The sequence below is a fragment of the Mixophyes fleayi genome, chromosome 10, assembly GCF_038048845.1.
Source record: "Mixophyes fleayi isolate aMixFle1 chromosome 10, aMixFle1.hap1, whole genome shotgun sequence".
In the NCBI taxonomy this organism is placed as follows: Eukaryota; Metazoa; Chordata; class Amphibia; order Anura; family Limnodynastidae; genus Mixophyes; species Mixophyes fleayi.
This window is the reverse complement of record NC_134411.1, coordinates 10,092,015-10,117,317: the sequence shown is the minus strand read 5'-3', so window position 1 is coordinate 10,117,317 and position 25,303 is coordinate 10,092,015. Positions and strand designations below refer to the sequence as shown.

The following is a 25,303-nucleotide window of genomic DNA, read 5'->3' as shown; positions in this document are numbered from 1 at the left end:
GGGTATTCAGATAACCCCGCATCTAGACACACTAATAGACAAAAATTTCTCCCTCTGCTGGACCAACTCCAGTACTTTACTGACTCATGGATATGCTACGAGGTCTCCTGGCTGGGCAGAATCTCAGCATTCAAAATAATGCTCCTCCCAAAGATGATTTATTTGTTCCGCATGCTCCCATTCCAACTCCCAGCTCCCTTGATAAGTAAACTAGTTAAGGTTATGAGGTCATATGTGTGGAAGTCTAGGCCTCCACGGATGGCCCTACAATGTATAACTTGGAAAAAAAAAAACACAGGGTGGTTTGGCCCTCCCTGACCTGTGGAGGTACCATGAAGTATGTCTGCTCTCACAGATGCGCAATTGGTTTCTCCCAGGGGAAAGGATGCTTTGGGTCGACCTAGAAAAGACTTGCAATCCTGATTTTCCATTGGTTGATCTAGTGTCGGTTTCCCGGGATTGGAGACCTCTGGCTCATAACCTGCCCGCTCTTACTAGGGATACCTTGACAGGGCGGGACCAACTGTCTGAAGGTCCTGAGGGATTCGCCCGACCCACGCCAAATGTCTCAATACAAGCTGTTGCCAGACAGATTCCTGATTTAAACCTTTCAGGGTAGGCATCTAGAGGGATTTTGACTTTAGGCCACTTGTTTGAATCAGGCACACTCTCCTCCTTTACCCATTTGAATGAGCAATACCACTTGCCTAGAAGTGACTTCTACAAATTCCTTCAGCATAGGCTGGCAGAGACCTCAATCAAAGACATTGCCATAAAATCCTCTCTGGCTATATATCATGTGAACCTGACAAAGAGCAGTAACAGAGCTAGAACAACCACCTAGTACACTATTATAACTACGCAAGTAGACTTTCCGAAATCCAACACACAACTTCAATGGGAGACAGATCTCCAGGTATAGTTCTCGGGGAGAAATGGGAACGTATATGCCGGAATTCCTTCAAAATGTCTAAATGCCTCAATCACTCTGAAATGCTGGTTAAACTTTTGAACAGACTGTACATTACCCCAGAGAAGTTGCACAAAATTAGGCCTTCGGTACCCCCTACATGCTGGCTTAATTGCTCAGAAAGAGGAGATATATTCCATATTTTTTGGTCATGTCTAACTCCTGCAACCCCTGTGGTTAGAAGTTTTTCATTTGTTGGAAACATTCCTGCAATACCCAGTATATCCCTCCCCAGAGTTTTCATGGGACAGATACCTGATGGGTCACATTTTATTGCAACAAGAGCTGCCATAGCATCGGCCTGGAAGTAACTGATTCTGCTGACTTTGCCTACGATTAGAGCAAAGTTAACCTTCATTTTTTAGATGGAGACCCTAGGAGTTCCATATTCCACGGCTGCCACTTCTCCATTAGTGAAATGGCGTAGTTGGCATATTTATGTTACGGAGGGAGATGAAGCCTCATCGCGGTCCCCTCACCAGATAGACATGGCCAATCTGTCTGGTTCTAAACATTTTTCATTTAAGACGACCACAGTGTTTTTATTGAAGTCTAAGGTTGCAATGGGTTGGTCATCATACTGTAAATGCAGATGTGATTTAGGTTTATGTTTTTGAATTCTATTTTCAATAGCCAACTACTTATACCTGTAATAGACTACTTCAGAGATGCAGCTATATATTCTGCCTGTGTTTTATGATCTATTATTGTGTTCCATACCCACTATATACCCCTTCCCCCCCGGTATAATATCTCCCCCCTTGCTTTTTTTCTGTACTCCCGGCAAATATTTTACAAAACTCAATAAACTTATTTTTCAGTAAAAAAACAAAAAAAAACAACCCTTACTTTCATTGTCCCAAAATAAATCCACATAGTTAAAAGTTACACTAATTAAGAGGACCATATTTTTATTTGCTGAACTTTCAAATTGTAATAATAGTTGAGTTTCAGTATAATAATCTTTGCTACGTGACTTATGACCACAATTTCTTGTTTTCATTGATCTTTTTGTTTGGAATTCTGTGTTTATTTGTCCTCCTTTGTTTTTTGTTTTTTTTCATCACAAAATGTACAAACAAACAAACAGGTAAAAGGAAGACATAAACAGTCAGCAGGAAATACAAACAAAAAAGTGAGACCAGCCCCAAACTTGATAATCATACATAATATATGGAAAGAAAAAGAAGTGCGACTGTGTGTATGGGAGGAAAGAAAGAAAAGAGAAGGGGAAATGGGGAGAAGGGGAGGGGAGGGGAGACCTAGACTGGGGCACCCGGTTCCCATTTTAACTACTGGCAGATAGTCAAAATGGGTCAATATGCAGAGCTTAGACCATCATTTACCATTCAGAAAAAGTGGGCACACATATTCTGAGCTTGGTCGGCTGGTGGGACAGGGCCGGAGGGGCTATTGTAAATAAACCAGTCACACCAAATTTGGAAAATTTATGGGATTTCTTGTTTAGATAAGCTAATATTTTTTCCATAGATGCCAGATACTAGATTTTTTTGAGAAATTGTTGTCTAGAGGGAGGATCTGAGTTTTTCCAGTGTTTCACCACTAGGCTCCTGGTCAGATTGAGGATCTAGACGGAAAGTTTCTCTGCGTATTTGTCTAGGACCTCTATGGGGAGCCCAAGAGGAAAGACCGTGGGCATTTGGAAACTTGGACTGTAGTGACTTCGCTGATCAGAGCAGCAACCTCATCCCAGAGATCTTTGGGCAAGACTGCCAGATGTGGAGAAAGGACCCCTGTTCCCCCCCAATCCCTCCAACACAGGTCGGAAGTGGAACCATAAATTCTCTTCAGTTGGGTAGGAACCAGGTACCAACGGTAGTATATTTTGCAGGCATTTTCCTTAACCAAGGATGAGATGGAAGTCTTGGAGACCCTCTCCCTGATTACCGTCCATGTGTCATCATCTGGTGGTCTGTCCAAGTCAGCCTCCCACCGGAGTTTGTGCATGGGGGTGATGGGTTGTTCGAAGGAGGTTATATAAGATGGAGATAATAACCCTCTCTAGGGTTGTGTGTATACATAGAGATTCAAAGGGTGTTAAAGGTCTCATAATGGCAGGCTTAGAGTCGACATAGTGTCTTGCTTGTAAGTAAGAAAATGGGCTAACACTAGGGAGGTCAAATCTCTCCCACAACAGCGGCAATGGAATACATTGGTCCACGTTGGTCCTCACCATTCTGATACCCCTCTCCAGCCAGAGCTGGAATCTAGAGAGGTCTAAGGTAAAAACAGGATTGTCCCAGAGAGGCGTTATAGGGGAGGGAGTCTCAAAATGGACTTTACAATAGACCCAAAACTGACATTAGACCTACTGCCCATTGGAACCCCCAACTTTGAGACTAAGGAAGGTGTACTGCAGCAGGAGAACTCCAGGTTAATCCACAAAGGGCCCTGAGTTTTAGTAAACCACATTACAGCTTGAGTTAAGTGTGTAGCAGCATAGTACAAGTGGTTGTCTGGAAAGCCCCTGCCACCGCCAACCATTGCCCTGCGCAAAGTGGTGAAGCTAGTGCACGGGGTTTATGTTGCCACACAAATTGAGAGAATCAGCGATGTAGTTGGTTAAGAGTGGACCTGGGAACCTGCAACGGTAGGGCCTGAAAGATGTAGAGCAGCCCAGACAAGATGTTCAGAGGGTGACTATTCTACCCAGCCAGGAGATAATTAGTTTATGCCACCTGAACAGGTGGTTATCAAGGTAGCATTAAAGCCCCCTGCCAGGACTACTCTGCCCATGCAGAAATAGGAGCTGTCACCTATGGAATGGAAGAATTGAGCTTGGTTCGTATTGGGAACATAGACATTAAGAAATGTATATAGGAAATGTTGTTCAGATCACCCATCAGAAGAAGAGAACGCCCCTCTGGACCTTTAACCTCCTTGGAGTGTGTGAATGTGAGGGTTTTTTGCTAGGAGAATAACTACCCCCTTTTTCTTGCTAATGGGGTCTCAGGTGTGTAGTATTTAGATTTCAGCTCGGGGGGGTGGCGACCAGAAAAGTGAGTCTTCTGTAAGAACACTATATTGCCTCCCATCTGCCTAGTGTGAAACAGAGTGGTTCTCTTCCGAGGGCAGTTCAGCCATAGGGTTTGAGTGAAGCCGCTAGGGGTGGGCCACCAGGAGCCCAGGACGATGGTCTCAAGGGTGGGGGCAGAGCGGGGAGGAGGGAGAGCAGGAAGGGGCAGGGAAACCAGGGCTAGGGTTATGTGTATGAGTAGCTCGAGAAGTGAGACACAGGGAAAAGAACAGTCTATCAGCAGAAGGTGTCCAAAGCTGGTCCTAAAGACCAGAGGTGGGTAGTGTGGCTCTGGCAGCTGACAGATGGGGTAGGACTAATGGTTAATTTAAAGCGTTAATGTCGGGTTAAGTGTTTAAACACTTAACCCGACATTGCCGCTTTTAATTAAGTGTTTAAACACTTAACCTGAGGGGTCCCAACATTGCCACTTTAAATTAACATTCATAGAGGTCACGATGACGTGAAAGTGTAGTGCCGGAGAGCTGTCCATTCGGAATAAGTTGTGGTCAGCATGCTGGTGCGATCGGAGATCTGCAGCGTCGGTTTTGAGGTAAGTCTGTTTATATCGAAATCGTTTTTTGGTAAATTCGGATTTGATTTGTAGGCCTCTTCGGTGTCGGATTTGTGGTAATCGTTAAAACAATTACCACCGGTAGACCGGGCAGCATTACCCATAACAGAGCATATATTAACTGAAATTTACCAAAGCTGTATGGAGGTTCTTATTCTAAAATGAAAACATTAAGGGATAGATTTACTAAAACATCTAATAAGTGGTGATGGGCAAAGCACCCATTCAATTTCTAGCTATTATTTCATAGAGTGTACTAGATAAATGATAGCTATAATCAGAATGGTCGCTTTGGGCAACACCTAAACTTTTCCTTTTTAGACATTTTGTAAATCTAGACCTAAAAGTTAGTTAAATAGCACTAATTAAGGCAATATGAGTGTGGTACAACATAATATTAATACAGTAGCATTAGAGATTACCTCTCATTACAATTACAAATCTGAAAATATATATTTTTTTTAATTAAATTAGAGTACAAAAATAAATTCACAACTGTCAAGTCCAGCACTCAAATGGTTAATAAAAACCGACCACATCATCTGCTTAAGAATAATTAAACCTCTGTCTGCCCAACACACTAACTTTGCCTTACCAATTATGCCGCCACCAAGGTTTTCTGTGAAGAGCTAACACTCTTACTCAGAAAGACTTCAGTTCTTCCTTTAAACTAATCTATCACAATTTACTTTCATCAGAGTTATCATAAACCTTTGTTTTAACTGTGTAGTGTTCTAATTCTGAGCTAAGTCTAACATGTGAATTGGTAAGCACCCAGAGACATGAACTTATTAAGTGTAATTTAACATGGAAAATAAATCTACAATGCTTTAGATGAAAAACAATTAACAAAATGACATACAAAGATATGATACAATAGTTTCTGGTAAAATAAAAAGTAATAAATAACAGAAATGGTAAACTTATGAATGATCCATTTTCTGTCTGCTGGGAGAAGCAGGAAAAATTGGACACTTCTCAATATCCTTATTCCCATCCTTACAAATTATCCCAGCTGTCCAGTTATTCAGTAGAGATGTCCTGACATATCTCAGAATCACAAGGAATGTGAGGGGTATGTTTATTGGATATCACTGATATTATTATAACCTTAGTGTTTATGACCCATGCCATAAATTGTTATTGGGCACTCATATGTTACTAGGTAACTGGAATTATCTATTCATAAAAAACTCATTTGTAGAGCAGAAGTTTACAAACTAAATCAAAGAGGTAAAGTAATTTAGTCTCAATACAGAAGTTGCTGAATCAATTTATAGGCTCATTTCAAGTGCTTGAGAGGGTGGGGTTATCCTGAAAGGAACAAACAGAGAAAAATCCCCCATCACACTGCTATAGCCAGCAAAGGAGCTGCCATTTCTACTTGTACATAAAAATGCAAAAGTCTCAGTTGCACACATTTGCAAATGTATGTTAAGCCACCCGCTTAACATACATTTACAAAGAAACAAATAGAAAAAAAGAGTAAAGTTACCAAAGATATACCTTGCTTTACTAGTTTCTTGCATTGTGTTAAATTATGAACTCATCAGAAAAATTGCATGTTTTACTTAAACAGCCCTAGATAAAATCATGCATTGTATGGGGTACACATATCAAAGATGCAATGCCTTTCAAAAGATTTTGAACCTGTAAATGTATATCACTTTACAGTCTGCCAAATTCCTAAGTAATAAGTGGCAGCTACTGATGTGCTCTAACAATGCAGATAAAGTGATGGGTCACTACAGCTAGCATGGATGACAGACCAATTCACCTTACACTGAAATGAAACACTCCTGCAAAACTCTGCATAAATTTCTTAAAGCAGACTTGTTAGACCAAAAAAAATGTACACTTGTTAAATATAATATGCGTTACGCAGGCACCACTGAGCAACTGTGCATGCACCGGGATAGGAGAAAAACTACATATACCAGCAAGCTCCACTGCTTCTGTGGAGAGGTCAAAGAAGGCATTAAGCCAGCTCAGTGTATATGCCTGCTCAAAGGGAGAACAAAAGCACCAAAACAGGAGGGCGGAGTCAGTTTTTGAGTCCAAATCTGAGAGAGAGGAGTCTGTGACGACAGAAAAGCGGAGGGAGGACGACACAAAGTGTGTGAGAGAAAAATCCCATTCCATAGCCTGGAGCTATGGAGTGGTGGAAATGAAGATAAGTATAGCAGACTATATTATTTATTTGTTGGTGGACTAAAATACTACTTTTAGAGTAAAGACTATAGGGATAGTCTGGGGAGTCCTGCATATGTGGATTTGTGTATTGCGCTTTTGCTGGTGCTGAACTGAGATATGTTCTGCAAGGGCAATAGAGATTAGGGAGAGAGGGTGGTTAGGTTTGAGAAACTGAGTTTGACCTCCTTCAAGTGATATAGAGCAGTGGTTCCCAAACTTTTGCAGTTCGCTGCACCCTTAGAGTCTCCAAATTTTTTCAAGGCACCCCTCCAAAATAATTACTGAGCAGTCCTGTTTTAGAAGTAGTTGGGTCAAAAAATTGTAATAAGTATTTAGGTCACGACAGAAATACTTATTTAGTTGTGTGCAAAAATGCCCCTCTGCATCCAGACACTCTGCCCCCTCTGCAACCAGGCATACTGCCCCCTCTGCAACCAGGCACACTGCCCCCTCTGCAACCAGGCACACTGCCCTCTCTCACGTTGCCCCCTCTGCCCTGTCACGCTGTCCCCTCCTCTGCCCTCTGTCCCCCTCCTCTGTCCCCCTCCTCTGCCCCCCTCCTCTGCCATCTGTCCCCCTCCTCTGCCATCTGTCCCCCTCCTCTGCCATCTGTCTCCCTCCTCTGTCCCCCTCCTCTGCCACGATCCCTCTCACTCTGCCCTGTGCCAGGCGCCAGCCATAGCAAAAAGAAGGAACACAGAAACTTACCAATCCGCGCGGCGCCGGGACCCAACAGCCTCCTCTCTCCCGCAGCTGTCACTGACGTCGATATTCAGTGACAGCTGCGGGAGAGAGGAGGCTGCTGGGTCCCGGTGCCGCGCGGATTGGTAAGTTTCTGTGTTCCTTCTTTTTCTTTTATGACTGGCCCGCGGCACCCCAGTGACAGCGCCGCGGCACCCCTGGGAGCCGCCGATATAGAGGTTTGCTGAGCTAACAAATTTCTATTGCTGTCAGAAGATGTACGACTACAGGAAAAATAAAGCTACTGAACAGAGAAAATTGAACTTGTTACCCACCATTTTGTGTGAATACAATTCAGCCCATGAGGAGCAGCCGATTAGGTAAAGTTGTGGTATTTGGGTGGGGTACAGTGTGATGTGAACTGTGTAAAACTTAAAACCACAGCATAACATGTAAAATGTAAAAAGTTAAACTGCTAAAGGAAGTACTGCTGTAATCTGTTGCTCAATCAAACCCGCTGGAGTAATTAGAGTGTCAGAGGTACCTTATCTCGGTTGTACTCATTATTACTGCTCTGGGAAAGCTTAGTTTTAAACGAATCCAGCATAACGATTGGTATAACAGCGATACTAAGCCTACTTACTATATGACAGATACTAACTTTGACCTAAGGTTTCAATGAGCGGCGCGTGTAAGATCCGAATGTCCTAAATAAGTACAGTACTAAATTACGTCAGTTTCCATAGACACAGTGAAAAGGCCGGTTTTAAAGCGGTGATACCCACAACCCACACCATGTATAATGCAGTACACATGTGGGGGCCGAGTATTGCCGCTTTAAAATCACCCTTTTCACTCTGTCTATGGAAAATGACGGAATTTACTACTACCTATTTAGGACATTCGGATCTTACACGCGCCGCTCATTGAAATCTTCGGTCAAAGTTAGTATCTGTCATATAGTAAGTAGGCTTTTTATTAGTATTGCTATACCAATTGTTATGCTGGGTTCGTTTAAAACTATGTTGGCTTTCCCAGAGCCATTAATTCGTACCCCACTCCCTTATCTATAGGCACTGTATGAGAGACAAAGGTAGTAGTGCAAGGGAAATTACCCGAGTTGCTATGCAAACTGTTAGCTTTCTAATATTTAAGAAATTATTGCCTTTATTCTTGTATGTTGAATTGTTTTATGTCCTGTCATTATTTCATGTCAAAAATATATTTTTGCTATAAAATACAGAAAAGTAGGTGCTGCCCAATCCTTATCTGATAAATGTGCCGAGGTGGCTTCTTGACCATTCTTGTGTCCCACTAAAGAGACGGTCATGTTTGTGGTCATTGTTATAGTGGTGGGCAAGAATGTTCTCTAATAGCTGAAATTAGGCAGAAAGCTTAACAGATTATTATAATGAGGAATGGTTCAATCATGGATAAGATATTATTATTATTATTGTTTATTTAAATAGCATCAATCATTATGTCCCGCTCTACAGGGAATATGTAATAATTTACATCAGTCCCTGCCCCATTGAAGCTTACTGTGTAAATTCTAAAATAGAAAACACACACCCACACACACACACACTTGGGTCCATTTTGTCAGAAGCCAATTAACTTACCAGTGTATTTGGTACTGTGGAAGAAAACAGGACTTCGAACACCTGGAGAAACCAGAGAAACGCGGGTAGAACATAGAAATTCCACATGAAAGAGCCCAGGTTGGAATCAAACCTATGATCCCTGCGCTGTGCGGCAGCAATGTTAACCAGTGTTCCACTGTGTTCCATTTGATAGATACACACTCTGACTTTATGCATTTATATATTTCATGCAACTGGCAGTGAATGTGAAGAGAAGACCAGTTAAATTTTATGTTTTAGCATACCCATTCATTAGTCATTCTGATCATTCCAGTGTTTTATAATCAAGTCTGACACAACATCATTTTCCTCCAGAACAAAAAAGAAAATAACAACAATATCATAACAATGTCAAAGGTACTTAATGGCGACAGAGGAAATGTCAGCACTTAACCAATATGCTGACTGCAATTATATGATGGAAAACCTAGCAATGATTTTACCAGTGCAGTTAAGTGAGGAGGCTGACATTTCTCTTTGGTACCATGAACCGTATGAGCTGGTACTTTAACTGAAACTTTCATGTGCTGCAATAGTCCTTACAGGTCAAACTTGTTTAGTGCATTTCCAAACTAGAGCTTTATCATAAAGATCAAAGGACATTCAAAGCAAATCTGAGAAAAGGTTATTGGAAAAACACCAATCTGGGGAAGGCTAAAAGAAGATATCAGAGACCTGTAATATCCCTGAAGTACTCTGACATACATCATAAAGAAATGGAGAGAAATTAGTACCACCATGAATATGGGGACTTGGTATGGAAGCCACCAATAGAGCGGATGCATCTCTCACAGTTACAGCCTTCCATGGAAGATATGGGACAAACTGACCATTGGATAGCAGTAGTCCGGTCACAGACCTGCATTTCATGGGAGGGTGGCAAAAAGAAAATAATTTGTGATGAAAACTTACTTGAAATACTGCCTACAGTTTGCCAGAAAACGTGTGAGATCTATATACCAAATAGATAAAAATATTAGGACCTCAACACTGTTCTTTATCCCAGGAATGGTGATATTACTGTGAAGCATTGCAGTGAGAGTGTAATGTTATGGAGATGCTTCTCTACTTTAGGGACTGCAAAACTTCTTCAAAAAACAAAACAAAATTGAGGACAAAAAGAAAGGAGCAAGATATAGAGACTTCTTGAAGGAACATTCAGCAGTCGGCTAGAGATAGAGGACTTGGGCCAAGATTTATACCCAAATCATACCTTAAATGACACATTGGAGGGTCTTAACCACTACAATTCAATGCCCAGGAGTAGCCAAGTCAAAGCCCAGATCTCAACCCCATGGAGGACCTGTGGAATAACTTGAAAATTCCTGCTCACCAATCTTGATATTGTAAGAAGAATGGGTGACAACTGTAGTTCCCAGATGTACAGCTGTATATAATTAATATTTATCCAACATCTTCTGATATATAAAATGTAGCTGCCTTTATGCAGTCAATAAGTAATGGTCACCAGTGCAAATCTATGAGATAAAAAAATAGGGAAGACAAATACAGTTATAAGAAGCTGAACATGTCATAAAGAGGGAAATTATATATCCCCAAAGCCTATAGCAAATGTATGGCATATATATGTGAAACTGAGCTCACAAGATTGGGCTCCACACTGCACATCACTTAGGACGGTGAGCGATGGTCTGCCAGTAGTAATGCTGGAGAAAGTGCTTGTGCATTTGTAAACAGAGAGGAAAATTAATGTTGTCTGCTCTGGCAGTCCATAACTCACTCCTGAATCCTTTATGTTGCACGGTCGCAGATAAACCTGATGGATGTTGCAGCAGTCGGATCGAGGTCTGTATGACACAAGAGGACTGTGTCTCCCCTGAGTTTAATTGCCAACTAAAATATGGTTACTGTCTCAGATTGGCTGTCCTGATGCCATTTATCTTACTTATACTACAAATAATTGGAACAAGGTTGAAGGACTGGGTGCTTCGAAATTAATTAACCAGTTCAAAAATCCACGAAGCAGTCCCAAGCTGAAAATAGCCATAGGAATGTAAGCCAATGACACAACTAATTTCTGTGGTGCCACAAGCAAGTTTTAGAATCTGTCACTAATGTCCACAATTCTTGTTTGGAAATCTCAGTCATATACAAATATTCACACCACCTGGAAAGCCACCAAACTAGGATCATTACCACTGAACACTGAACATAGAACTTTAATGAACTGTCATAAATATTGTGCGTTTTTGGATGTAACATGTTTTGTCGGTGTGAACACTAATGATAAGGCATGTATTCTAAATTTGTGCATCAACTAGCTGAAAACAAAAGTGACGCCAGTCATTCAGTAGGCTAGCAGCCATAATTTGTCAGCTTTCACAGTATAAAGAGTTTTAGGGTGGCTTAAAGGACATTGGTTTGGAGAACCTAAGGATGGTGGCCACTGTTTTAGCAATAGGGGCAGCAACCACGGTTAGACCTAGCTGCACCCTGAGAAGCCACATGGTATTATAGTCTGTATGAGAGTGACAGACAAAGCATGGGCTGGGACAGGCAACACTGGCAGACAAAGTGTGATGGGTATGAGGAAGGTGGATGAGACAGAAGATGGGCAAGATCTGACCCCAGATGGTGGATGATACTATCATTGTAACAAAAATGTCTGAATTGGTATTATGGTTGTTCTGAGCTCTCTGGAGCTAGTAAACTGGTTCTAGGGGCAGATGCAGTTCCCTGCATTGTTCTTTCTAACAACACAGCCTGCGTATTATTACCGTTACTATGGTAATTTCATTGTGGATTTTTGCTAGCGGCTCAGTAACGGTAATAATGCGCATCTATTACCGTACTAAAAGTAATATTGTGCGGCCCCCTAATGTCATTATTCTCACTTGTAATGAATGATGGTACTCTGAGCTGTGTGAAGAAAACATGGGCTGTAAAATTTTCATGATTATCTTGGCGTGGGAAACTTGGCGTGGTATATTAAGTGAAAATATGTTCTTTGTCATGTCATGTCATAATTAGGCCCACAAAGTGCATGCCTTTACGTGGCCGGCTAAGGGTGCAATATTTGGCATAATTGCTCTAAAGCAGCCTGCACCATGCTCTTTCTCTTAAATTCCCTTTACTTTAAGCACCACTCCAATGACGTAAGTTTTACAGATTAATATGGTTGAAAATAAATCATATATAGCATTTCAAACCAACTCTTCATCACCCATTTAAATAATTTAAAACGTCTAAATACTAGCAAACTAGCTCTGAATCCCTGGGCTTCGTATGTATAGTATGACATTTTGCACAATCTAAAATGCATTTAGATGTGAATGCATTTGTGCACCAAATGTATTTAGGAAAAGACGTACACAAAATAAATAAATCGCATATAGGTAGGTATGTCGAGTCAGACGTACCTCAAGATGCAACTAGCTCAAAAACTATAGCGTTAACAGCAGGTGTACGGTATGTGTACTACCCTCACAACAGGAAAGATATGTAACTTGACAGTGACAGTGGTAAATGCTAAAGTCGCATTACTCTATTTGTACACAATATAATAATGTAATGAAGTGTCACATACACAAGAAATAAGTGTCTACAGTTATTAATAAATGCAAAAGCCACATTTTCCAAATGTAATTAATTGATATAATATAGCCATGATAATGATTTAGATACTATCAGCCAATCAGAAGCGGTTAGACAGTGCTGCTGATAGTCATAATCATCATTGTGAGCATCCATGTCTAATTGTGTTGCAATTATGTAAACCCACCTTTAGGGTACTCATCTTACGCTTGCCAACACCTGCCCACAAAAATCAAGATACAGATATATGTGTTTGCAGCTTTGGTACACATGCACAGTGCAAAAAAAAAATTGTCCACCTCTAAATAAGCCCATTATGTATATTTCACTTGGAAAAAATGTACTTCATGTGGGAGAGATCCCAAAGATTTGTAGGTATTATAAAAGGGAAGGGTGCTATTAAGGAGCTTTAATAGAGTAAGCAGAATTGTGCATCTCATGTCCACAACTTAACCAGGTAATACGGACACATTCCAAATACTGGCACAATCCCGATTTCGGCCAGGTTTTTTAGTTACGGCAACGTGCACTTCCCTGTATTAAAGTGATACAGTCAACACAAAAATAACTTTGTCTAAATGACTGTAATTTCCTGTTAGTATTTGCGCCAAATGGAAAATTCTTCATTATAAAATGACTGAGTAGTCTTGAAAAGCCCAAAACGTGTACAACGTTTACCTTAGTCATGTTTTAATATTTTTTCTTTGTGCAGTAAAACTATTTTAATTTATCTGGACTTGGCTCAAAGTTCAATAAAATATGCTTTATTGTGTTTCATATATTCAAGCAGTGATTCAATTTGCTTCTTTATGCTCATTTTATACCAGTAAAAGTACTTTCCGCTGTAATCCAATTCCGTCTTGTTTGCTTTCATGCAGGATGAAGGGGAAAGAATGTCTACAATGGAGTTAAAAGAAAAATAAACAAACAAAAAATAATAATAATACTGCACCCGTCAAGGATGGGGCAAAAATTCAATATTCGAGGTAAGTTTGAAAGGAATCATGTTTTGTTTCCATGAAATATATTAGGCTATGTTGGCATATTCAGTAGAATATGTCTTTGAAAATACAGTGTATGCTAATGTTACAGTGTATGCTAATGTATTTTGCCTCATAAGTTTTCCACCCCCATATAACAATTTATTTGCAGATTTTGTCACCTGAATGTTCTTAAATTTGCATATTTTCTATCTGATATGAAATAATTGAGGATCGGTAAATACAAGGAGACAATTCATGGAGATTTGTCACCAGAAATGTGTGATTGCTATTGTTAGAAGTAAAATACATTTTTGAGACAATGCTAAACTAGTTATCCCCTCTCTTACTTTTCCTCTAAGCCACTAGTACTGTTAATTGTGGACACTTCCCACCATTCATTTGGGAATTGTGATATGGTATGGCCCTTTTGAAAATAGTGAGGCTCCATGTTGGGGCTGTGGTCACATCAAATGTGGACTTGCTACTTCCCCCAAGGGTATGCCCAGTACTTCTGAAGTGCTAGGCTGTCTCCACACCTCTGCATTTCGTGTGAACTAGTGGCAGGTGCGTGCAATGGGCAGACTTCCCAACATTGGTCCTGACTGACAGGATGGTGGGAGAGTTTACTGCAATCCCAACTGTCCTTCCTAAATTGGGACAGTTGTGAGGCAACTAACAGTGCACTACGTAAACTAAATCTGTGTATTAATTTCTATACATTTATCAGTAAAAAATATCTTCAAGGTTAACACTGATAACAGATTATCTTTAAAGTCTTCCTGTAAAGCAGATTTAAAGAACCTAACATCCAAACATTAACAACTAAACATGATTAAAGCCTATTTGCTATTTATAGTTAGACATACATAAAGTTTTCCGTGATATTTATTTCTTTAGACTTTGTTCAGAATCTGATTTCTTTACACTCCTTTCCCTCTCTCAAATCATCACCCGATAGCTCTGCTCCATCTACCTCTTTGTACACTTAACTCCACCAAGCCCCAATATTCCCAGCAGAAATCTCAGTTCTATTAATTTTCAACAACAATGCAACAATTTCTATTGCCAATTTCTACATTCCCCTGTCCTGATCTGGCAGGACAACATCTTAATCAAATTCTAGCAACAGACCAAGTGGCTCCAGCTACTCTTTCTTCTCAGCGTCGGCCACAATCTCAGATGTAACATACTACAGAACTATGCTGCCTTCAAAGCCTCTCTCTCAAAGCAGAACAACCATAACAAAAGTCTTGTTGTTATCAAGTTTTTCTTAAAAAATACTGTTATCAACCACTCCTGTTGAAATGCCCTTGATAATGGCCAAAAATATATTTCCAATCTCTCATCTCCGCTCAGGCTTCTAATCCCAAAGAACTCATATATTGTATATAAATTTCTTATCAACCCTCCCACGCTACCGCTCCAAACATCATCAGGCTCTACTGTTATCTTTTCATCATTATTCAATCATGTGGTTATTACTCCTATTCTTGTAAAAAATGTTTCCTTTGTTCACACAACATACTGGACCCTCTTTACACAGACTGTTATTCCCAACACTCCACAGAGACTGTTACTGACGTAGGGGGTCAATGATTTGATCACTACTAAATCTGAAAACCACTAATCATTTCTAGTTCTATGCGCTTCTGTTATATTTGACATTGTTGACCGCTTTTGAGGACACTGTTCTATCTTGTTTCTTACTTTTCAAACAGCTTCCAAGTTCCTCTAAACTTTAGCATTATCTCTATGTGGAAGATACCCAAATTTATCTATCCTTCCCTGACCTCTTGCCATCTTTGTTGGCCCATGTTACTGATTGTTTTTCTGTAATTTCATCTCGGCTTACTCCCTCAGTCCAAAACATACTGGCAGGTTAACTGGCTTCTGACAAAGTGGACTCATTATATTTGTATGCTTATATGTGTGTGTGGGGTATGAAATTCGATTGTAAGCTCCAATGTGGCAGGGACTGATGTGAATAATTACATATTTTCGGACAGCTCAACGTAATATGATTGGTACTACATAAATTATAATAACTCGACCCCTCCGCTCTGCCAAAGATTTGTGCCTCCCATCTATACACATTACATGCTACCATTCCCTGCTAGGGGACTTTTCTTGTGCTACGTCCATTCTGTGGAAATCCCCTCCCTTATACGACAAGACTTTACCCTAGCCTCCAAACCTTCAGGTGTTCCTTTAACACTCGCTTCTTTAAGCTTATCAAATTCTCAAACCACCTTCTTAACCTCCCTAGGCTTTTCTATCTGTTTCCTCTACACATTTCCATCAACTTTTACATTTATTCTCCTTCCATATTCAAACATCCCTCTGACCCCAAAACCAAGATTGCTTTGCAACTAAATCCTATAGCACCACTCAGCACTTTTTTCCCATTGCTATCTGGCTGGATCAACATGAAATATGTGGCATTTTACCTAAAACCTTTTCTGTTATGTCAGATCGCAGTTCTGATTTTCAGATTTGAAAATCCCAAGCTATGATGTACGCCTCTAAGCTTTGCGATCATGTTGCCATTCACCTCATCAGTTGGCTCTGTCCCCAAAAAATAAATAATAATAAACCTAAATAGGCTATGTCAGCACCTCCACCCTAGTCAAAAGCTTTGGTAAAATAGTAAAAAAAAAATAAATTCAATATGATTTGTTTGAGAAAACACTTCGTTCTGCAAAACAATCCTGTCTAAGGTCCTGAAAGTTGCTTCATTTTAAGTTGAAAGAACCATTTGTCTTTCATTTTACCTAGGTTATACTCACTGGTCTACAGTTACCAGCTTGTTTTCTTTAGTACTCTACAGTCATGGTCAAAAGTTTTGAGAATGACACAAGTATTAGTTTACACATAGTTTGCTGCTTCACTGTTTTTACATCTTTTTTTCAGATGTTGCTATGGTATACTGAAGTAAAATTACAAGCATTTCATAAGTGTCAAAGGCCTTTATTTACAATGACATTAAATTTATGTTAAAGAGTCAATATTTGCAGGGTTGACCCTTCTTTTTGAAGATCACTGCAATTCGCCCTGGCATGCTATCAATCAACGTCTGGGCCACATACTGACTGATGGCTGCCCATTCTTGCCTAATCAGTACTTGGTTTGTCAGAATTTGTGGGTTTTTGTTTGTCCACCTGCCTCTTGAGGATTGAGCACAAATTCTCAATGGGATTTTCCTGGCCATGGACCCAAAATGTTGATGTTTTGATCCATGAGCCACCTAGTTTACACTTTTACCTTATGGCAAGGTGCTTCATCATGCTGGAAAAGGCATTGTTCATCACCAAACTGTTCTTGGATGGTTGGGAGAAGTTGCACTTGAAGGATGTTTTGGTACAATTCTTTATTCATGGCTGTGTTCTTAGGCAAAATTGTGGCTGAGAAGCAACCCCACACATGAATGGTCTCAGGATGCTTAACTGTTGACATGACACAGAACTGATGGTAGCGCTCACCTTTCCTTCCCTGGACAAGCATTTTTCCAGATGCCCCAAACAATCTGAAAGGGGATTCATCAGAGAAAATGACTTTCCCCCAATCTTCAGCAGTCCAATCCCTGTACCTTTTGCAGAATATCAGTCTGTCCCTGATGTTTTTCCTGGAGAGAAGTGGCTTCTTTGCTGGCCTTTTTGACACCAGGCCATCCTCCAAAAGTCTTTGCCTCACTGTGCATGCAGATGCACTCACACCTGCCTGCTGCCATTCCTGAGCATGCTTTGCACTGGCTGTGCCCCAATCCTGCAGCTGAATTAACTTTAGTAGATGGCTTTTTGGATGTTCCTGGGCCCCCTGAAGCCTTCTTCACAACTATTGAACCTCTTTCCTTGAATTTCTTGATGATCCAATAAATGGTTGATTTAGGTGCAATCTTACTAGCAGCAATATCCTTGCCTGTGATGCACTTTTTGTACAAAGCAATGATGATTGCACGTGTATCCTTGCAGATAACCATGGTTAACAGAGGAACAACAATGATTTCAAGCACCACCATCCTTTTAAAGCTTCCAGTCTGTTATTCTAACTCAATCAGCATGACAGAGTGATCTCCAGCCTTGTCCTCGTCAACAGTCTCACCTGTGTTAACGAGAGAATCTCTGACCTGATGTCAGCTGGTCCTTTTGTGGCAGGGCTGAAATGCGGTGGAAATGTTGCTTTTGGGATAAAGTTCATTGTAATGGCAGACAATGAACTTTGAAATTAATTGCAACTCGTCTGATCAATTTTCATGGCATTCTGGAGTATATGCAAATTGCCATCATAAAAACTGAGGCAGCAAACTTTGTGAAAAGTAATATTTGCGTCATTCTCAAACTTTTGGCCATGACTGTAGTATGAATACCATCTAGGCCTGTTCCTTTGTTCATATTTAAGTTACATAGTTTTCTTAGTTTCTTCATCTACAGACATTTGTATTGACTCTGCACTGTAATGTTTAAAACAACTGTATTGGTGTAAATTAAATGTTCTGCAATAAACCAGATATAATTAGCAATAGCCTTTTCTTGCACAATAAAAGTGTTCTCCCCAGAGTGCAGTTTAGTACTACCATATTCAGAGACATGGCACTATGAAATCTTTGATGCTTTAGATGTCAAATGTACAGCCCTCCTCTTTAAACACCGAATAAGCCCAGTCACTCTCATCCTGTTAATAATTGCAAGGTCTTTCAAAACTTACCTTTACACAGATATCTATAGCCATATGTCTATACAATATGTCTGGCATGCTTTCCTTCTACTCCTCACCTACCCTTAAACTCACCTAGCCATAGCTGAAATCAGATGGCTACATATCATTTCTTAGATTGATAAGGGAAAGCCCTACAGATTTACAGTCAACTGCGCACATGGTTCACCCGAAAAAACGTAAATTTTTATTCACTGGAGAACAATACATTATTCATATTTGTTTCAATAGGTCAATAGACAAAAAAAATGTGGGCCCTTGGCTTGAATTCCCCCTGGGGCCGATGGTAAATCTTACAATATGACAACTATGCACACACATACACACCTACCCTAGAATAGTGAATTCACGGTGACCTGTTGGCCAAAAGTGTATTGCAAAACCTGTCCCAGACAGTATATAGTCTAGACACCCATCCCCTCCCTAAAATACTGGGCCTGATTTATAGTTGGATATTAGTCCATTAGTCCATGCAAAAATGTGATTCACATAAGAGTTCTAGTATTGCTCATAATTTAGGCCCTTATTTTGACATGAGCATACTTTATACATGTATCCACCTGCACTTGTAACACACCCCTTAAAGATTTCTCTGATTTAGACTTACACATATTTTTAAGATACACCTTCTAGGAGGTGTTTCTCTGGGTGTCCCATAGGCCCTGCACAAGTATTAGGGTTGATTATGAAAACAACCACATATTTGTGCCAGACATAGTTATAAGCTAAAATTAAAATCTTAGGATATGTGTAACTGAAAACACAGTAGAAGAAAAGTAAGTGCACAGTTGTATCATTGCATTTAACTATAAATCAGGCCCACTATGTGAATTTGAGCAGCTGTAGGGTTGTATTAACATTCATGGTGTACTCTTGTTGTATTGGTACTAATATTACTATTCTGCAAGATCCTCTTCTGACAATGTTAGGGCTCTATACAAAATATGATAAAAGCTTGAAGCATGCCTAGTAGCAACAGAAGGTCAGGAAAATCCCTAAAGCAACATTTTAATTGGACACTTTTTAAGAACATCATTTGTCAAATGAGCTGGAAAGACACTTATATTACATGCAAAATAAACGTGTTCATTTTTGTTGTGTGGTTATAAAGGAAAAAAAACAACAGTAAACCACAAGCTCTGAACACGGTGTCATAAAGTTCGGTGTGTATTTAAACATCATATAGTATCTTGCGTGGCTTTCATAGGATGCTGACTATGCACATGTATTCCAATACATTTTTTGTTTAGTGAGGCTCAATCAGCCTGAAACTGACAATCTTCCTTATTTGTATACAGCGAATGCAGGACTTATTTCCATTTCCCTGAGGTTTGCTGAATTTATGCAGATCAGCCATTTATGTCTCTCTGTTTGACTAATGCCGACTTCATAATTACTTTGCAAACAAAGAACAGTGTAAAAAAAAAAAAAAAAACAGTAAAAAAAAACAACATCAATTTACCGCAAGATACGAGCATAAAAGAGATGGAAAGAACCTAATGTATTACTTCATGATGTCATATTCTGGAAGGCAGAAAGATTCTGTAGCGCAGGTACTGCAGACTTCCACTGTTATAATGACAGGTGATAGATGAGATATATTCTCACCGTGCTGACATAGGTACAATGACATAGGCACAATATCAACTTAGGACATTGACTGAATGACATCTCTAACCAGGGTGACGATGATAGGTTATGTATGATATGTGACACTAAACAAGACAGACAACCATATTCAGTACCTTTGTGAAATTCAGGGGTTGGCAGTGGACTAGCATATGTTTATACTGTGGTCCAACAATAATACAGCTAAATAAACGACAGCTAACTTAACCAATTTGATTTAGTGTGAGAAGACATCTTGCAACATTCACCATTATATACAGTATGGAAAAGTTCCTGCACAATGACAGGAAAAAAGATATTAAATTAAAATATACTCTTGTTGTCAGCTACTTTAGGCTAAAAAAGGATTCCTGTAGTCAGACCTAACTTAACGCATGGACACGCTGGGCAGTTGCCTGGAGGCCCTATGAGCCTAAGGGCCCCATAAGCTTGTCAACTTTTCAGTGTATTTTTCCAGGAGATTTATTCAGAACCTTGGGCAGCACAGTGGCTTAGTGGTTAACACTGCTGCATCACAGCTCTGGGGCCATGAGTTCGATTCCCAACCATGGCCTTATCTATGTGTAGTTTGTATGTTCTCCCTGCATTTTGCGTAGGGTGCTCCGGTTTCCTCCCCCACTCCAAACAAAAACACACTAATAGGTTAATTGGCTGCTATTAAATTGACCTTATTCTCTCTCTGTCTGTGTGTGTATGTTAGGGCATTTAGACTGTAGGCTGCAATGGGGCAGGGACTGATCTGAGTGTGTTCTCTGTACAGCGCTGTGGAATTAGTGGCGCTATATAGATGATGATGGTCCTTCAAATCCTCTTTTTTTTAAAGCGTTTAGGCGGACTAGTCACCTCAGTATTAGCTGTTATCTGCACATGTGATCTTGCTGTTGCAAATACATATCTCGACCTGGACGAAAACAATGTGCACACACTAATTGTACATAAGCAAGACAAAATCAACACACATCATTTTTTGAAGCCATAAAACTATAATAAAGTTCTTTTAATATTTTTAACAGCCCATGTCAGTTGCCTCCCCGGGTAAGATTAATTTTTTGGATAATTTACACTTTTATTCCTGTGGAGCGGTTGTGTAGGTAGGGTCCCACCCAGTGCACTGCTTTACCCAGGGGCCTATAATTTTGTTAAGATGGCCCTGCCTGTGGTGTCCTTAAAACAATATGCTCACCTTCAATGTTGTTTTTTTTTTTTTACACAAATGTTTCTGAGGTGAGCCGGTGTCACACTGCATTGTACTGTAGGTGAAGATATGCAAGTGGCCATCTTTTCACCAATAATATGCTATACTTGACTTCTGTGCAGACTGATAACATTAAGCAGCCGCACAATACAGATCTGCAGATATACATCACAGACAGCTGTTATTAGATTTTATATGAAATATAGATTCTGGCTTGTGCTGAGTATGGTTTACAAAGTCCTTCATATAGCAGTTATGGTCAGATAATAAGTGATAAAATGCTTCCACTTCACCATTCCCTTATCTGACAATCTACGCTAAAACGTGTGCTGTATTTAATGAGTCTGCACAGAACCAATGGCAGGTCAGTTATGGGAACTATTATCCAGAATGATTTGGATTGAGGGTTTTCTGGATAAGGTGTTTTTAAAATTAATTATTAATAAATGTACAGATGGCCCCTGTCTTTTTCCTACAATGCCCTGGTGTCTTCCTCCCAATTACAATGTTTAGCAGTTCACCAACTTCCCACAAAGCAGTGGGTCTCATAATTATTGATTGTAATTATTATCTACGCTTTATAAATTAAAATGTAGATAATATCACTAGTTAATTATACCATACATACAACATAATATGCAGCACTGTGCAGAAAACTGTTATAGTTAAAGACAATGGAAATAGAAGAGTTATCAAATTGAATCCAAGGTACCATATTTTGCTAAATACATAGGACATCTGTACTGAATAATGGTGGAGGACATAGAGATTTTACCAAACAGAAAACAACTAAGGACCAAAAGTCAAAGAGATACAAAACCACCATATGTCCCACATTGTGCTAATGACCTGGCAACTACGCAGACCCAGCATGATTCAGGGCACTGCGGGAATAGATAATAACTCAGTGGGAACCTAAATATGTGTCGTGGTGCAGATTTAAAAACTATCCATAAAGTTGATTCTAGATGGAACAATGAGTAGCAAACCCCTTTTTTCCTCCCTCCCCTTCCCTAATACTTTTTCCCCTATTGTTTGTCTCCCCTTCCCCCCCCAAGAAACGAAAATAAGATTCTTGCTCCCTAATCATAGCCTACCTATTCTCCTTTTGTTACTTTGAGTTCTTTTCAATGTTTTTAAACATCTTGTGTTTCACATGTTATATTTTTTGGGTATGTTTTACCTATGTTGTTTTGTAAAAACCTTAATAAAAACTGTTTTTCAAAAAAAAAGAAAAGTTGAACCTAGTTCCAGCTTTTGGTATATATTCATATCACTCCAAACTCAAAGAATAACAAATAGAGGGTACAAACCTCTATATCCATCAATATTACCCCCATTCTTGAAACATGCTGATCCAAGAATAAATGACAGTGTACAAATAATTTCTGTGATACAGACATGTTCACCAGTTCCCACAATAGTGAAACCCTTTCATTTACTACAATATGTTTAATTAAACCAAATGCATCAAGATTCAACATCTCATCCATTGCTTTATTTGTAGAGACACCCTCATCACACCACATCCCATATATATATATTTGTTTTTTCTTTACACAAAGTACATTTGTTAAGACTGCATTGTTATATTATATAGTTATATTATATATATTATATTACTTTGCACTACTCTTGAAAATTGTAAAAATCTGGAAATTGTGGAATTATGCTCCCTTTATTGCACACTATTGTAATGTTTTGCTTACGTTTTCCATGATCAACAACTGGTGCATCCTATGTTACATGAGAAGGAATGTACTGTCTGCTGTACCTCTCCCCACAGTTCTTTACTGGGTTTTTGGCTTGAATCTCTCAAATATTCTATTCCACCTACTTTTACCTGGTCACCTTTCTTAAGCAGAGAAACACACAGAGAAACACACTTTCATGAAGCATTTTTTTAAACAAAAGAACTTACCTTATCAGTATAGATAAAGAACAGGGTAACCACAATGAGCTCCAATAAGAAGATGATCAATAATAGGATAAAGAACTAAGGGAGAAAACAAACAAAGTGAGATGTTTATTACTACATGTATGAAACTATATGTAGGCATGTTTATACATGGCAATCTTCCTACTCATGGGGGTATATTTTCTAAACTGTGGGTTTGAAAAAGTGGAGATGTTGCCTATAGCAACCAATCAGATTCTAGCTGTTATTTTGTAGAATGCACTAAATAAATCATAACTAGAATCTGATTGGTTGCTATAGGCAACATCTCCACTTTTTCAAACCCGAAGTTTAGTAAATATACCCCATGTGCAGAGCACTTTATAAATGTCCAGGGTCTAATTATTGATTTATTATGGACAGAGAGATGGATCACCACTAATCATTCAGTAATATAACTAATCTGGTTAGAGGTTGTGCATTTACATTGTAGATTATAAAAACACATTAAAAATTGGGTTTAATGTTAATGTGTTAATAACAAATGAAAAGTAACACAGAAGATATCAGATTTTTTACACTATAAAAACAGTGTGGGATTTGCTGACAGACACTAAACATTACTGCGCAAAATAAAAAAGCAAATTAAAAGTAGAAAACAAAATACAACCATATAATCTTGAAGCTGCCCCTGGAGAATGATGTGCTAGTTAGGTGTGTAGTTTGTCTATGTGGTAAATGTGGCACTGCATGCGGAACACATCACATAATCAAATGTCAGATATAATTGTGGAGTTCTCAGTTAAGCTATAATAATGCCCGCACTTATAGTCCTCAAACTGCTCAACTCAGAGTCTAATAATAAAATGTTATCATAGTAACATTTTGGCAGAAAGCACACATGGGGTTAAATATCATATCTTTTTACATGACGTGCCCATGTAACACTGCACAATCTGTTCCTAGAATGCCAGCAGGGAATTTTATACATGATTATACAATGTAAAAAAAAGCAATAAAGGCCGAATGTCTTCTCTCGATATACTTGTTCTGTTACTTCTTCCACAAAGAAATTAAATTTACACCATGAGGGAAGAATAGAGTCAGCATATGCTTTCTTGTTTCCAGGAACTGCTTAGGAACACTGTTGGCTAACCTGTGACACTCCAGTTGTTGTCAAACTACAAGTCCCAGCATATCATTCCAGCAATAAGCTGCTATATATTGTCAAAGCATGCTGGGACTTGTAGTTTCACAAACACCTGGAGTGTCACAGGTTAGCCAACACTGACTTAGGAGATGTTTGCTGGATGGTAACATAGACCTGTAGGGGTCACTGTTGTTGTGAACTGGTATGATGGGGTGAGTTGCAGAGCATGGATTGAATGATCATGGAATACCCTAGTTTAGACAGGGTCATGGAAACAGGGCTGCACAGTATTTGTCCCATGTGTTTTTGGCTTACCAGACAATAGAGAATGTAATTTTGCAAAAGCACTGGAGGCTGCCATGCAGCATGTATTTATCATCCTATTATGCATCTCATACCTCCACCTGAAGGTGTAACTAGAAATCTCTGGGCTCCATAGCAAAGTTATGATGTGGCCTTCAGTGCGCCATCCTACCCACCACCATGTCTGCTCCATCCCCAGTCAGTGTCCTATAGAGCAGAGCACTATTTGCATTAGTAACAATCAGGTACAATCATGTCAATTATAGTCAATCATATTACGCCCTGGCTAATAACAATGACAATTGTTTCCACTGTGACAACTCAACCCCACTGCCTCCTTCCCATTTTGCTTGGCACCATAGTAGCTGCATGGACTGCTAAGGCTATAGCTACACTTTTGCCTCCAGCATACAGGAAATACAGACAACCAGAACCTGTATATAAAATTATGATGATCTGCTATGGTGTGCTTATGAATAATATATAGTGATAAATATGTCTAACACAATGATTAATTCAGAGTAGAAAAGGAACTGTATTTCTGGGAAACTGCCTTTGTGAGTGTATATATTATCTTACCTGTTGAACTGTACTGTATTATAAGAACGTGTTGAAAGGATTTATATGTACTATTTACATGAGCTCAAGCAGATAGTTATGTCATGATAAATAAGAGAAATGATGATTGAATAGTGTGTCTTTGCTTACATTGTCATTAAATCGATAATAGACTTGTGTTCACATAGCAACTGATGCATTAAGGTGGGATTTGTGAAGAGAAGT

General features: G+C 39.4%; 1 protein-coding gene across 6 annotated transcripts in view; it reads right to left on the bottom strand.

Annotated features, from left to right (window-relative positions):
* The window catches only part of TSPAN4 (tetraspanin 4), a 366,079-nt gene that overhangs the window by 22,085 nt on the left and 318,691 nt on the right, over nucleotides 1–25,303 (bottom strand). For all 6 annotated transcript variants that reach the window (XM_075187843.1, XM_075187845.1, XM_075187844.1 and 3 more), the window contains one exon: nucleotides 23,092–23,166. In XM_075187843.1, coding sequence (XP_075043944.1) covers nucleotides 23,092–23,166 — 75 coding nt within the window. The remainder of the gene's footprint in view (nucleotides 1–23,091; nucleotides 23,167–25,303) is intronic.